At 45.9% G+C, this 16495-nt stretch overlaps 1 protein-coding gene across 1 annotated transcript in view; it reads left to right on the forward strand.

Annotated features, from left to right (window-relative positions):
* The window catches only part of LOC310868720 (myosin-16-like), a gene marked incomplete at both ends in the record, with an annotated part of 44572 nt that overhangs the window by 12091 nt on the left and 15986 nt on the right, over nucleotides 1-16495 (forward strand). Inside the window, 15 exons of the mRNA XM_083779177.1 lie at nucleotides 1819-1989; nucleotides 2510-2689; nucleotides 3323-3511; nucleotides 5012-5099; nucleotides 6464-6581; nucleotides 6756-6876; nucleotides 8939-9075; nucleotides 9273-9354; nucleotides 10941-11114; nucleotides 12025-12105; nucleotides 13037-13183; nucleotides 14423-14527; nucleotides 14684-14770; nucleotides 15282-15427; nucleotides 16198-16288. Coding sequence (XP_083635303.1) covers nucleotides 1819-1989; nucleotides 2510-2689; nucleotides 3323-3511; nucleotides 5012-5099; nucleotides 6464-6581; nucleotides 6756-6876; nucleotides 8939-9075; nucleotides 9273-9354; nucleotides 10941-11114; nucleotides 12025-12105; nucleotides 13037-13183; nucleotides 14423-14527; nucleotides 14684-14770; nucleotides 15282-15427; nucleotides 16198-16288 — 1917 coding nt within the window. The remainder of the gene's footprint in view (nucleotides 1-1818; nucleotides 1990-2509; nucleotides 2690-3322; nucleotides 3512-5011; nucleotides 5100-6463; nucleotides 6582-6755; nucleotides 6877-8938; nucleotides 9076-9272; nucleotides 9355-10940; nucleotides 11115-12024; nucleotides 12106-13036; nucleotides 13184-14422; nucleotides 14528-14683; nucleotides 14771-15281; nucleotides 15428-16197; nucleotides 16289-16495) is intronic.

Consider the following 16495-nt stretch of genomic DNA (forward strand, 5'->3'; position numbering starts at 1 on the left):
ATGGATAGGGCATAGGGGAGTGGAGGGATGAGTCCAGTACTTCATAGGAGTTCTGGACATCGCTGGCTTTGAGATCTTCGAGGTAATACCATGTAAAAGGATGGATAGAGGAGAGGAGTAGGTATAGAATGATGGAGCATGAGTAGACGGCCTGATAGATCTGTGACTATTGTCTCAAACTGATGGAAGGCTTGCTAATTTGGTTAACCCCTTCTGACCTGAGATCAGATTCACACGAGGTTTCCACTGGACACACACTGGTCTGATTAACCCATTCTGACCTGAGATCAGATTCTAAAAATGTCAGTCGTTCTTCGATTTTTCAAAAAATAGCAGACCTACAAGCTCGTATCGCGCCACTCGGTGGCGCGATACGAGTTTGTAGATCTGCTATTTTTCAATAGCTAATAGCTAAAATGTAGATACATAGATAATGGATTATGCTGTGTAATGTATAAATGCATGGATACATTGTCTCACACATTCACCTAGCCCCACCTAATCTATTCTCAAAGCTGGGGAAGCGTCCTCAGGTCCACAGCTTCTCTCTAAAAATGCACTTTGTGCCATTTTAATACAGCAATGTACCGGACAGAGTAACTTCTTCTACTGCGCCGGCATTTCCGGGGTCAACTTGGATGCATTTTTTATTTCATGAAAAGAATAGTGCATTTTAGAGAGAAGCTGGGGAACTGAGACGCTTCCCAGACTTTACCTTAAGGTCTAGCAGGCTTTGTCTCAGTGAGTAGTTACGTCGTTTTGTTTATTTTTTGGGGAATTCTAAAGCCTCGCAACGGCTGTGGGAAAATTGCTACAGAGCAGTGGATGGGTGTCCGGCAGGGCGTCAGTGAGAGACTGACCAGGGCTAACATCCACCCACCTCTCCCTTAGCCTCTGTCCTAGCCTCTCTGACGCCCTGGACCAGGGCTAACATCCACCCACCTCTCCCTTAGCCTCGGTCCTAGCCTCTCTGACGCCCTGGACCAGGGCTAACATCCACCCACCTCTCCCTTAGCCTCGGTCCTAGCCTCTCTGACGCCCTGGACCAGGGCTAACATCCACCCACCTCTCCCTTAGCCTCTGTCCTAGCCTCTCTGACGCCCTGGACCAGGGCTAACATCCACCCACCTCTCCCTTAGCCTCGGTCCTAGCCTCTCTGACGCCCTGGACCAGGGCTAACATCCACCCACCTCTCCCTTAGCCTCGGTCCTAGCCTCTCTGACGCCCTGGACCAGGGCTAACATCCACCCACCTCTCCCTTAGCCTCGGTCCTAGCCTCTCTGACGCCCTGGACCAGGGCTAACATCCACCCACCTCTTCCTCAGCCTCGGTCCTAGCCTCTCTGACGCCCTGGACCAGGGCTAACATCCACCCACCTCTCCCTTAGCCTCGGTCCTAGCCTCTCTGACGCCCTGGACCAGGGCTAACATCCACCCACCTCTCCCTTAGCCTCGGTCCTAGCCTCTCTGATGCCCTGGACCAGGGCTAACATCCACCCACCTCTCCCTTAGCCTCGGTCCTAGCCTCTCTGATGCCCTGGACCAGGGCTAACATCCACCCACCTCTCCCTTAGCCTCGGTCCTAGCCTTGCTCATCTGGACCAGGGCTAACATCCACCCACCTCTTCCTCAGCCTCGGTCCTAGCCTTGCTCATCTGGACCGCCCACCACACTAAACAAACTGACCACATTCCCGGTGCGCATTTCCGAACGCACCCGTAGTAGTCCAACAGAGTGACCTCTGACCTCTTCCTTGACCTGTGGTTTGTAGTTCAACAGAGTGACCTCTGACCTCTTCCTTGACCTGTGGTTTGTATAGTTCAACAGCTTCGAGCAGCTGTGCATCAACTTCACCAACGAGAAGATGCAGCAGTTCTTCAACCACCACATGTTCGTCCTGGAACAGGAGGAGTACAAGAAGGAGGGCATCGACTGGACCTTCATCGACTTTGGCCTGGACCTCCAGGCCTGCATCGACCTTCTGGAGAAGGTACCGCATCCATCCATCCATCCATCCATTCCTCCATCCATTCATCTGACCCTAACCCTGGACCTTCTCCTGCATCGACCTGCTGGAGAAGGTCATTTTACACTTGTTTGCATGCTGAAAATATTTTCATAAAGTGAAAAACAATAGTCATTGCGATGGCATCGAGGCCTGCCAAAATACATTTTGTTCGACTAAATCAACTGTACATTTAATCGACTAAAATCTTATGATATTTAGTCGACTAAAACTAAATGAAAACTATTCATTCAGACTGTATGACTAAAACTAAACATCTAAATTTGCTGCCCAAAAGCAACACTGCATCCACGACCCGCCCAGATTATTTTAGTGGAAAAAAGTGAATTGATTTTGTAAAACTCCTCCCTCCCTCCTTCCTTCCTTCTCCCATGTGTTCCATCCCATGTGTGCCATCCCATGTGTTCCATCCCATGTGTTCCGTCCCATGTGTTCCATCCCATGTGTTCCATCCCATGTGTTCCATCCCATGTGTTCCATCCAGCCCATGGGCGTCTTCTCCATCCTGGAGGAGCAGTGTGTGTTCCCCAAGGCCACAGACTGCACCTTCAAGGCAGCTCTCTATGAGAACCACCTGGGCAAGTCCAGCTGCTTCCTCAAGCCTAAGCCCGGGGGGAAGAAGGGCCCGGAGGCCACCTTTGAGCTGGTCCACTACGCTGGTACTGTGAGTATACCTGACTGTAGCTGGTCCATTACGCTGGCACTGTGAGTATACCTGACTGTAGCTGGTCCACTACGCTGGCACTGTGAGTATACCTGACTGTAGCTGGTCCATTACGCTGGCACTGTGAGTATACCTGACTGTAGCTGGTCCACTACGCTGGCACTGTGAGTGTACCTGACTGTAGCTGGTCCATTACGCTGGTACTGTGAGTGTACCTGACTGTAGCTGGTCCATTACGCTGGTACTGTGAGTATACCTGACTGTAGCTGGTCCATTACGCTGGTATACTGTGAGTATACCTGTACCTGCGATTACGACTTTTACTTGTAACAAAGTAGTTCTAAATTGCAGTATTAGTACCTTTACTTAACCCATTCTGACCTGAGATCAGATTCAAAAAATGTTCTTCTACATCCTGACAGTTTTCTGAAAAAGCTATGTTTCTATGTCAGTCGTTCTTTGATTTAAAAAAAAATAGCAGACCTACAAGCTCGTAGCGCGCCACTCGGTGGCGCGCTATGAGCTTGTAGATCTGCTGTTTTTCAATAGCTAAAGCATAGCATAATGCTAACACCAAAAGGGGTTAAGTAAAACAATTGAGTACTTTTTCCCCACCCACTGCTATCCATCTAGGTGGGCTACAACATCACGCACTGGCTGGAGAAGAACAAGGACCCTCTGAACGACACGGTGACGGGCCTGTTCCAGAAGTCCTCCATGTCTCTGTTGAACCAGCTGTTCCACGAGGACGAGGCCGCCGCGGGAGGGGCCAAGAAACAGAAGAAAGGCTCCTCCTTCCAGACCGTGTCCAACTTCTACAGGGTATACACTTTACAAATTTACAATGACACATTTTTTAGCAGACGCTCTTAATCCAGAGTGGCTTACGTTAAGCAAGGACAGAAAGCATAGCAATACGTCACATACATTAAAAAGTAGTAGTCATGATGAAACATGCGTATACTGTAAAGTGCTATGACGACATGAAATGCCATTCTAGTGCTGTCTATGTAACATGCTATAAGTCTGTATAAAATGCTATCTAAGTCTACGTAAAGTGCTTATCTAAGGGGCTAAGTAAAATTGAATAAATCTTATCAACAGTCAATTAGTACCAACGAGGTCAACTAGTGGATTCACCCATTTAATTTCTTAACCCATTTAGGCCTGACGTCGAAATTAAAACAATTTTCAATCTAAATTCTATATCATGACAGTTTTCTGAAAAAGAAAAACATGTTTCTATGTCAGTGTGGTGCTCAATATGTTATGTCAAGGACCCCAAAAATTATATGTAATTGGCCTCTGACCCCCATCTGAAAATATGTTGTTCCAGGGACCCCCCCCCCCCAGAAGCAAAGATTAAGTTAAAAACGTTCGTTCTGAAAAAATACATATTCAAAGTTTTGCGCCACATTTTCATGATCTTTCAAAAATAGCAGACCTACAAGTTCATAGCGCGGCACTCGGTGCAGCGCTATGTGCTTGTGCTTAAAACCCTGAATGGGTTAAAGCCCTAGTGTACAGACAGAGCTGTATGTTCACATACAATAGGGACACATGAACTCACAGGTGCCACATTTGTCCATCCATCCATCCATCTTCAACCGCTTATCCGTAGTCGGGTCGCGGGGGCAACAGCTCCACCAGAGAGCTCCAGACTTCCCTCTCCAGAGCAACATTAGCGACTTCCTCCTGGGGGATTCCGAGACGTTCCAAGGCCAGTGAGTCGATGTATTTCCTCCAACTGCGCCTTGGTCTTCCCCCGGGGTCTCCTCCCAGTGGGACGTGGTCCTTGGTCTGCCCCCCGGGGTCTCCTCCCAGTGTGACGTGGTCCTTGGTCTGCCCCCTGGGGTCTCCTCCCAGTGGGACGTGGTCCTTGGTCTGCCCCGGGGTCTCCTCCCAGTGGGACGTGGTCCTTGGTCTGTCCCGGGGTCTCCTCCCAGTGGGACGTGGTCCTTGGTCTGCCCCGGGGTCTCCTCCCAGTGGGACGTGATCCTTGGTCTTCCCTGGGGTCTCCTCCCAGTGGAACGTGGTCCTTGGTCTGCCCCGGGGTCTCCTCCCAGTGGGACGTGGTCCTTGGTCTGCCCCGGGGTCTCATCCCAGTGGGACGTGGTCCTTGGTCTGCCCCGGGGTCTCCTCCCAGTGGGACGTGCGTCGAGGACCTCCCTATAGGGAGGCGCCCGAGAGGCATCCTAACCAGATGCCCGAACCACGTCAGCGGACTCCTTTCCAGGCGAAGAATCAGCGACTCTACTCCGAGTCTCTCTCGTGTGACTGAACTTCTCACCCTATTCATGTCCCTTTTTCTTGCCACGACAGGAGCAGCTGAACAAGTTGATGAGCACCTTGCGAAGCACGGCGCCTCACTTCGTCCGCTGCATCGTGCCCAACGAGTTCAAGCAGTCAGGTCAGTGTCCGTTGGAAGTGGTGGGGCGACTGTGGCTCAGGAGGTAGAGCAATGATCCATGGGTCGGCGGTTCGAATCCCGGCTCCTCCTGTCTACATGTCGAAGTGTCCTTGGGCAAGACACTGAACCCCGAATTGCCCCCGATGTGCTAGTTGGTACCTTGCATGGCTTCCGCTGCAATCGGTGTATGAATGTGTGTGTGAATGGGTGAATGTAATGCACAATCTATGTAAAGCGCCTTGGATAAAGGCGCTATATAAATGCACCATTTACCATTTAGTGTTGATTTCGTCGACTAATACTATGACGAAACATGTCCGTCGACTATACCTTTTTTCCACTGACGAAAACTAAATAAAAACGAAGCCATGACTAAAACCGTGACGTCGTCAAATAAAAACTAGACTACAATGTTAGGAAGGGACTAGTGGACAAGAGATCCAGTAGAAGTAAAAGACACGTTATTTTACACTCGATTGCATGCTGAAAAAAGCAGATCTACAAGCTACGAGTGTAAAATTCTGCCACTATACGACGGCATCAAGGCCCGCCAAAATACATTTTAGTCGACTAAACTAAATCACCCGTAGATTTAGTCGACAAAAATCTTATATTCAGTCGACTAAAACTAGAATACTAAAACCTTCCGGGCTACTAAAACTAAATGAAAACTAGTCGAGACAAATTTGCTGCCAAATAACACTGATTGGAAGCCACTGCATATTTCAGAGCGGTCTGGTATTTGTCCCTCGTCAAGTATTTCTAATTCCACCGGTTGCACCGCTAGAAAGATAAACTTCACTTTCTATATATAAAAAAAAAAAGAGATTTTGAATAACTCTAATGGCAGCCAAAATGAATACTGGACAACTCACCCCGGTGCTTGCCCGTTTTTCCTCCCGGAATTTTCACCAGTGAGGGGGGATAACTTTGTAATATGCTATTGGCTTGGTTTGTATTCTTTTTGGAAAAATATAAAAAGATACTCCTCTGGAAAGGCTATATTATTTTACTTATATTGACCCTATAAACAATTTAGTATTATTTAGTATTATGTAAGGTTTTGCCCACTCAAATGGTACCTCGTCAGATAATCCCCGCATAGCCTAAAACAACTTCTGTGAACAGACTTCACTGTAGTGGCTTTTCATCAATTATATTTGTACTTAGGGCTGTTCTGCTGTCATGAAAGTTTATAGTTTAGCCCATTCTGACCGGGCACCCATTTTGGTGTCAGCATCATGTTATGCTTTAGCTATTTAAAAATAGCAGATCTACAAGCTCATATCGCGCCACCGAGTGGCGCGATACGAGCTTGTAGGTCTGCTATTTTTGAAAAATCTGTGTTGGTTTGGCCCAAGCAGGTGTGACCGATAACTACCTGATCCTGCACCAGCTGGCCTGTAACGGCGTGTTGGAGGGCATTCGGATCTGCAGGAAGGGTTTCCCCAACAGACTACAGTACCCAGAATTCAAACAAAGGTCTGGTTCCTTTAAGTTTACCCACTGTTACACCGACTCCCCATCTCTCTCTCTCTCTCTCCGTTTCGCTATCGACAAAGTCATGAAAAGCCCCCAAAACATATCTTCTCGTTCATTATGTTCACTGACCAGCCCTGTATATGACTCACTCAAAACAACATCATTCTCTCCCAGGTACCACATCCTGAACCCCAACGTGATGCCCAAGGGATTCGTTGACAACAAGAAGGCCTCGGAGCTGCTCCTGGGCTCCATAGACCTTGACCAGATGGAGTATCGTATCGGACACACCAAGGTACGTCTGAGCTGCTCCTGGGCTCCATAGACACCAAGGTACGTATGGGCTCCATAGACCGTGACCAGATGGAGTATCATATCGGACACACCAAGGTAACGCCACTGTTATCACCAGCCATCTTTGTATAAACTTTATTTTACTTTAGTAAAATAAAGTTTGTATTGGGTGTGAATGTATTTTTACATTCACCCTGAAACACCTAACCCATTCTGGACGGGAACCCCTTTTGGTGTTTTGAGCATTAGGTTATACATAAGCAATTGAAAAACAGCAGATCTACAAGCTCATAGCGCTTGAAAAATCTTGAAAATGTGGTGTTAAATCTTTGATTAGAAATTCTTTCAGAGCGAACGTTTCTAAGTCAAGTCTTTTGCGTCTGGGGGGGTCCCTGGAACAACATATTTTCAGATGGGGGTCGGCGGCCAATTTCATATAATTTTTGGGGTCCTTGACATGAAATAGTTAGAGAACCACTGATATAGAAAGGTTTTTCAGAAAACTGACATGACATTTTGTAGAATCGGCCTCAGGTCTAAATAGGTTAATTTAGTCTACCAATAGCAATAAAATAACTAAAGAAACAAATGCACCACAAAACAAACTAAATTAGGGGTCTTCAACAGGGCGTCCTCAGAGTTGCCAAATGTTTATGTGATGGGGAACATTAGCCGGAAATAGCAGATCTACAAGCTCACAACGCCTCGCTGTAGATCGGCTAGATCGGGGAGTTGGTGTGGAGAGAGAAGGAGCAGACCAAGTTTGATATCAATAATAAAGCTTATCAGACGGAACATTACGCCAGAAGCAGTTGCTAGTTGGATACCTTCTTCAGTTTACAAGTAAGACGCGCAAACGCGGGAAGCGAACGCAGCTCGTAAATGGCAATAACAACAATTAGAATAAATTACATACTTTTTTAAGGTTTTCTTTTTAAAGTTCTATTTTTTGTGTTTTTTTAAGATTTTATTTTTAAGTTAAGTTTTTTTGAAGTTAAGTGTTTTTAAAGGTTTTTTTTAAGTTAAGTTTTTTTGTGTTTTTTTTAAGTTTTTAAGATTTTATTTTTAAGTTAAGTTTTTTGAAGTTAAGTGTTTTAAAAAAAAAAATTTAAGTTAAGTTTTTTTGTGTTTTTTTAAGATTTAATTTTTAAGTTAAGTTTTTTTAAGTTAAGTGTTTTTAAAGGGGTTTTTTTAAGTTAAGTTTTTTAAGTTAAGTTGTGTGTGTGTGTGTGTGTGTGTGTGTGTGTGTGTGTGTGTGAGTGCGCGCGTGCGTGTGTGTGTGTGTGTGTGTTTTGTGTGATACAGCTGCGCCCTCTGGTGGCGGGCGGGTGGTGTAACAGCGGGACAGACACACACACAGACATGATCTGCAGGGTCTCATAGTTAGTGCTCATTGCATTCGCAATCACTGCGTTCGCAAAAAGTTTTTATTAAGCATAGAAGAGGGGTATTGGACAGGAAAAAATGCAGTACATATGTAATGCTTCTTTTTCTATTTTTGTACATACAAATACACAGACAGGAAACAGGACAGTTCTGATACTACATGGACAGAATTGTTTTCGATTTGATTTGAGCGGTCACAAAACTGAAACTGAAACAAAACTAAAAACTTAAACTAAACAAAACAAAACGAAAGACAAAGACAAAAACAACCTCCCACTTGGAACTTTGACACCTTCTTCTTTCGCCGTATAGGTTTTTTTTTTTAAATGAGATACATACTAAATAGTAGTAATAGCCAGCAAGGATTTCATGAGCATAAGAGAAGAGAAGAGAGATATGAGAAGTAGAAAAGAGAGAAAGATAGACGGAAGCTATTAGCTAATTGGTTAACCCATTCTGACCGGGCACCCATTTTGGTGTTGGCATCATGTTATGCTTTAGCTATTGAAAAATAGCAGATCTACAAGCTCATATCGCGCCACCGAGTGGCGCGATACGAGCTTGTAGGTCTGCTATTTTTTGAAAAATCGAAGAACGACTGACATTTTTAGAATCTGATCTCAGGTCAGAATGGGTTAAAAACCTCTGGAATAAAACCTCTCTATATTTTCCCCCAGGTGTTCTTCCGTGCGGGCGTCCTGGCCAAACTGGAGGACATGCGTGACGAACGTCTGGCTAAGATCATGACCATGTTGCAGGCCCGCCTCCGAGGAACTCTGATGAGGGTGGAGTTTAAGAAGATGCTGGACAGACGGTCAGTGTGTGTGTGTGTGTGTGTGTGTGTGTGTGTGTGTGTGTGTGAGAGAGAGAGAGAGAGAGAGAGAGAAAGAGAGGGAGGGAGAGAAAGAAGCTAAAATTATATTAATATTTTGACATTTTTGTGTTGTGTTGCCAAGTGTGTGGTTGCTAATAGCATGTTGAAGTGTGTGTACGTGTGTTTGCGTGTTGCAGAATTGCACTGATGGCCATCCAACGCAATGTGAGGAAGTTCCTTCAACTACGCTTCTGGGGCTGGTGGAAGCTTTACAATAAGGTACGCACGCACACACGCACGCACGCACACACGCACGCACGCACGCACACACGGCAAGACACAAGACAAATGTATAATTTATACTTTGCCATACGACGACCGAGTCACTCACCCCGAAAACAACCTATTACCTGTATGGAATTATGGACAATCTATATCCTTTTATTACCCATATATACTCTAGCTCTCATCCAATTGTACCCTCAAGTTGTTCCTTCCCCTCTCTCACACACCTGCTCAACTTCACCATATACCTCTGTCTGTATACCTCTGTCTGTATACCTCTGTCTAGAACCAACCCATTCTGACCTGAGATCAGATTCATACGAGGTTTCCGCCGGACACACACTGGTCTGATGAAACCCATTCTGACCTGAGATCAGATTCGTTTTTTTAGATTTAAAAAAAATAGCAGACCTACAAGCTCGTATCGCGCCACTCGGTGGCGCGATATGAGCTTGTAGATCTGCTATTTTTAAATAGCTAAAGCATAACATGATGCCGACACCAAAATGGGTGCCCGGTCAGAATGGGTTAATTCATCATTGGCACATGGGGGGGGGAAACTCCTATGAAACATCACAGGAGCTACTGTATGTATAGACCAGTTGTGCTGCGCTTTGAAAACAGAAGATCTATAAGCTCTATTTTCAGTTCACAACACTGGCCACACGACGAAGTATAATCAGGCTCTAAGTCGGGGACGTGCAGTGTGTCATTTCTGAGGTCCTTCGTCGTGTATATTGTGCTCTGTTTTCCCCCATCTGAAGGTGTGACTGGACTAATTGTGCATCACCATCATCATCATCATCATCATCACCATCACCATCACATACTTGGTCTGCATATTGAGACAGGTAGATATGTAGGCACTGTGGAGGAGGATAGACTATGTAGTCGTCTGTGTGATCTAAAGCAAATCGAAAATGAAATGCATTTTGTTTTTTATTGTCCATTCTACAACTCCATTAGGGAGAGACTTTTTTAATAAGATAGACCCAAACCATGAATTTGTATGGTTGGAGGACTTCGAGAGACTGAAAAGCGCCTGTTTCAAAAGTACACTTTTTCATTTGCCTCATTCCTTGAAAAGGCCTGGTCAATGAGGAGGAGGGCCATTTACATGTAAAAATGGCCTTGTTATGATTATTTTCGTTTTGTTTTATTTATTTATTTACTTTTGTTCGAATAACGTACAAATATGTATGAACAGGAAAGGACTGTAGTGTCAGTTGTATTCAGTGTACTCTGTGAAATGTGTCATATAACCCATTCTGAACGGGGCACCCATTTTGGTGTCGGCATCATGTTATGCTTTAGCTATTGAAAAATAGCAGATCTACAAGCTCATATCGCGCCACCGAGTGGCGCGATACGAGCTTGTAGGTCTGCTATTTTTTTTTAAATCGAAGAACGACTGACATTTTTTAGAATCTGATCTCAGGTCAGAATGGGTTCATCAGACCAGTGTGTGTCCGGTGGAAACCTCGTGTGAATCTGATCTCAGGTCAGAATGGGTTCATCAGACCAGTGTGTGTCCCGTGGAAACCTCGTGTGAATCTGATCTCAGGTCATTCATCCTCCAGGTGAAGCCGCTGCTGATGGTGGCTCGTCAGGAGGACGCCTTCAAGGCCAAGGAGGAGGACCTGAGGCTGGCGCTGGAGAAGACCACGGAGCAGGAGGGAAAGATCAAAGACCTGGAGCGGAAGTTTGTCTCTCTGTCGCAGGAGAGGAGCGACCTGGCCCGGGCGCTCGCTGCAGTAAGGCCCTCGTTTTAGACTATACATGTCTAGCCCATTCTGACCTGAGATCAGATTCATACGAGGTTTCCGCCGGACACACACTGGTCTGATGAACCCATTCTGAAAATAGCAGACCTACAAGCTCGTATCGCGCCACTCGGTGGCGCGATATGAGCTTGTAGATCTGCTATTTTTAAATAGCTAAAGCATAACATGATGCTGACACCAAAATGGGTGCCCGGTCAGAATGGGCTAGTCACGCCCGTCCGGTCAAATCCATTTCAAGTCCGATCTTTTTGTGCCCCCCGGCCGACCGTTCACGCTGCATTTGCAAGTTGACCAGATCTGCGTGTTCAGACTGGCGGCCCGAATCCGTGCCTGAATCCGATCTGTGCCACATGCTCCAGATTGGAATCCGGTTCGTTTAAATGAGTCTAAACAGGTTACTTACTGCGTTCAACTTCACACTGAGACAGATCTCCTGAAATCAGGATTTGAATTGGATTTGAAACCACCTCTGAATGTGGTACCCACATTTTGACAAACCCTAACCCTAACCCTCTGAATGTGGTACCCACAGTTTGACATGCATTAGTCGGACAATACATGCATTTCTATCTCTGAGACCACCAATTTATATTGTAACATCTATGTTAATTTAACTCTAGAGAGTCTACAAATGTACATTTATGTACATTTTTGTACACTCTCTGAGTTACAGACCCATAAGGTTCCATTTGGTTCCTAATTATCATTTAGCTGGGGACCCCCTGGAACTCCCTCTCAAGGACCCCTGGCCCTGGGGGTCCCCGGACCCCTGGAACTCCCTCTCAAGGACCCCTGGGGGTCCCCGGACCCCCTGGAACTCCCTCTCAAGGACCCCTGGGGGTCCCCGGACCCCACTCTGCTTGTGTTCCCTCTCCACCAGGAGCAGGACACCCTGGGTGATGCAGAGGAACGCTGCACTCAACTCATGCGTCAGAAAGGACAACTGGACGAGTCAGTGCAGGTATTCTATAAATGACACACTGGCCACTTCTTCTTATTTATCCCATTCTGACCTGAGATCAGATTATAAAATCAGTTTTCTGAAAAAGCACATGTTTCCATGTCAAGTCGTTCTTCGATTTTTCAAAAATAGCAGACCTACAAGCTCGTAGCGCGCCACTCGGTGGCGCGCTATGAGCTTGTAGATCTGCTATTTTTCAATTGCTGAAGCATAGCCGTTCATTTCATCTGTGGAGGAGAGCAACAGGCTAGCGCAACATCCAGACCATATTCATACAGTGGCCCATTTCGCTTTGTCCTGGCAGCCGCCGAGCATGAAATAAGAGCACATTTTTAATGTGAACCGCTGTTTGAATAAACAATACTAGATCGCAGCCACTGTGACAAGGCATTACATACAAGGCATTACACACTGTACAAGGTATTACCCCTGGTGAAGGAGTTTAATCCATTCTGACCTGAGATCAGATTCATACGAGGTTTCCGCCGGACACACACTGGTCTGATGAACCCATTCTGACCTGAGATCAGATTCTAAAAATGTCAGTCGCTCTTCGATTTTTTTTAAATAGCAGACCTACAAGCTCGTATCGCGCCACTCGGTGGCGCGATATGAGCTTGTAGATCTGCTATTTTTAAATAGCTAAAGCATAACATGATGCTGACACCAAAATGGGTGCCCGGTCAGAATGGGTTAAGTATCTCACGAGTGAGGGGAGGACAGAGAAGGAGATCAGCCGGGTAATCGGAGCGGCTACATTTTCACGATAAAAAAATAATAATAGCAGACCTACAAGCTACGAGCTTGTAGATCTGCTATTTTTCAATAGCTATATAAAAGTTTGACATAATGCTTTAAAACACCAATAGGGGTTCCGCCGTCCGTCCAGAATGCTTTTTTTTTAAATGCTCTATACCTCTGGGTTTTTTAGGACCTGCGCGAGCGTCTGGAGGAAGAGGAGGGCAACGCTGCGTCTCTGCACGGCCAGAGGAGACAGCTGGAGGGAGAGCTGACGGAGATGAAGAGGGACCTGGAGGCCCTGGAGACCACCCTGGCCAAGAACGAGAAGGAGAAACAGGTCTGACTGCAGTGGTTTTCCCAAACCTTTTCAACCTCAAGGACCCCCCTGCGACGTACCCCGTGGCAGCGGGGCAGCGGTGGCCGAACGGTTTGCGGAGCGGTCTTGATATACCGGAAGGTCGCCAGTTCGCATCCCCGGACCGGCACGTTAAAATTGCCACGGCTGAAGTGCCCTTGAGCAAGGCATTGAACCCCTACCATGAAATGTTCTATGAGCAGGGCCTGGCTGTAAACAAGTCTTTGGCTTAGTCCACTTCCCTGGGTAAACAAAGAACTTTGCTTTGCTTTGCCCTATAGAGCGTCGCAGTCCCGCCCCCTTTCATGACGTCGCCCAGGCCCAGGATTTTTTCCCCATAGACATTTCAAAGGGTATTTATTTAAAGACGGTTACACCGCGGACAAATCCAACTGGAGTCGTGACAAATCATGACAATAAACACAATATTTTGTGACCAAACTAATAATTACAAAGATGAAAAACAACAAAGAAAAGTGTTGTAACCTGCCGTTATTTTCTTCTTTCTAAATTCTTTGTTCGGCCCAATTTTTTTTGTTTATTGTTGCAGCATCGCAGGCATGCATTAATGAAGTTAAACCACCCCCTCTCGTGTAATATTGCTTAAGTGTAAGAGAGTTTTAGACACACACAAACACAAAAGTAGACTAAGTAGACTGCACAGTAGCGAAACTAAAAAGTTTGCTCTGGACGAATGAATCTGTTCTTTGATGGCGGACGAGGCATTCTTGTTGCGTGCAGAACCCCACAGCAGTAGCCTATACTGGAGACGTACTGCTGTCATACTGCTGCGCTGTGTTGCTATACTGGTTACTGCGTTCTACTAGCCTGGAAACCAAACAAATCCGCTCCAGAACAAAACGTATTCCATGGGCAGATTGGTCTGGCACTGCGCATTTTGAATGACCTTTCCCTATAACCCCAGAATTGTGGGTGACCAACCAGAGCCCATGGTGAGACTTCTTTTGTTTGGTATCTGTTTGTAACCGCCCCATGGAAATAAATCTTCCACACAGAAGTTCCAGACTAATATATACGCAGTGATATTGGTCTATCCGTGCCAGGCTAGCGTTCTACGAGCATGACTCCACTGCTTCATATTATGGACAAATGTTCAAAACAGACAATCAATAAAACAATGTCCATCGAGGCTTTAGGACGGTGACTGAAGGAGACGAGCGTTCATTGAATCTAACAGTGATATTTGAATGGTCTCTTCAGAGTCTGGACTCCAAGGTTCGTAACCTGACAGGAGAACTGAGTCAGAGAGATGACCTGATCTCCAGACTGCAGAGAGAGAAGAGAGACCTGGAGGAACTGCAACAGGTATGCACGCACGCACGCACGCACGCACGCACGCACAGACACACAGACACACAGACACACACAGACGCACGGACACACAGACACACGCACACACAGACACACAGACACACAGACACACGGACGCACGCAGACTGAAATATCTCCTGCTTGTGTTAGAAAACTCTGGATGATCTGCAAACAGAGGAGGACAAAGTCAACCACCTGACCAAGACCAACAGCAAGCTGAACACACACGTCAACGAGGTGAGATGTTCCACACTGGCCCTGCGCGCACGCACACGCACACACACACACACACACACACACACACACACACACACACACACACACACACACGTTCAAGTTGTTCAAGTTTTAGTTTCAACTTCAAGATAACATTATTGTATCCTGTTTTTGTGTTTGTTTTCTTTATGCATTCATAATGCCATCATATTTAATTGTACTGTTTTTGCCATGAATCGAAAACAATTGATAACAACAACAAAAATCAGATCACATGCGCGGTCATATTGTGAACGTAACAATTATGCAAAAAATAAATATATATATTTTTTGTATTATATATATTGTATGCATTTTGTTTTGATTTCAAAATCAAATGATGTTTTCTGTAGTTCTCCATGTTTGTTATGACGTCAACGCCACTGTCTATGAACTCCTTGCGTGTGTCTGTGTGTGTGTCTGTGTGTGTGTGTGTGTGTCTGTGTGCGTGCGTGCGTGCGTGCGTGCGTGCGTGCGTGCGGTGCGTGCGCAGCTGGAGGACAGCTGGGAGCAGGAGAAGAGGCTGAAGGCGGAGGTGGAGAAGGCCAGGAGGAAGACGGAGGGAGACCTGAAGATGACCATCGAGAACCTCAACGAGATGGAGAACGCCAAGGTCGACCTGGAGGAGGTCATCAAGAAGTGAGAGAGGACACACGCGCACGCACACACACACACACACACACGCAGACACGCACGCACGCACACACACAGACAGACACACGCACACAGCCTGTAAACCTAACGCACATGTCACTCTGGTGCTGTGTTGTTTTTGGCAGCAAGTTTCTATTTTAGTTTAGTCAAAGTCTTTGGACTGAAACTTCATTTAGTTTTTGTCTCATTTTAGTCACCTGGAATGTCTTGGTGTTAGTCTAGTTTTAGTCGACTAAACGTCATAAGATTTTAGTCGACTAAATCTACAGTTGATTTAGTCGACCTTAAATGTATTTTGGCGGGCCTTGATGCCGTCGTAATTTTTACACTTGCTGAAAATATTTATATTTATTATGCTATTTTCAGCATGCAGCCAAAGTGTAAAGTGACTTATACTGGATCTCTTGTCCACTAGTCCCTTCCTAACATTTTAGTCTAGTTTTTTATTTGTCGACGAAATTGTCAGTATATTTAGTCTTAGTTTTAGTCATCGTAGCCTAGTTTTCATTTAGTTTCCATTCGTTTTCGTCAGTGGAAAAAGGTAGTCGACGAACATTTTTCGCCTTAGTTTTAGTCGACGAAAACAACACTGACACACACACACACACACACACACACACACACACACACACACACACACACACACACACACACACACACACACACACACACACACACACACACACACACACACACACACACACACAGCCTGTAAACCTAACGCACGTGTCACTCTGGTGTGTGTGTTCCTGCAGGAGAGACTTTGAGATCAACCACATGAACGCCAAGCTGGAGGACGAGCAGTCCCTCAGCTCCATGCTCAGCCGCAAGCTCAAAGAGCACCAGGTGAACATAACATTCTGACCTGAGATCAGATTCTAAACAAGTCTTCTACACCCTGACAAGTTTTCCATTCTGACATGAGATCAGATTCTAAAAATGTCTTCTACATCCCGACAGTTTTCCATTCTGACCTGAGATCAGATTCTAAAAATGTCTTCTACATCCTGACAGTTTTCCATTCTGACCTGAGATCAGATTCTAAAAATGTCT

Source organism: Protomyctophum parallelum (genome assembly GCF_964188405.1).
Source record: "Protomyctophum parallelum genome assembly, chromosome: 13".
In the NCBI taxonomy this organism is placed as follows: domain Eukaryota; kingdom Metazoa; phylum Chordata; class Actinopteri; order Myctophiformes; family Myctophidae; genus Protomyctophum; species Protomyctophum parallelum.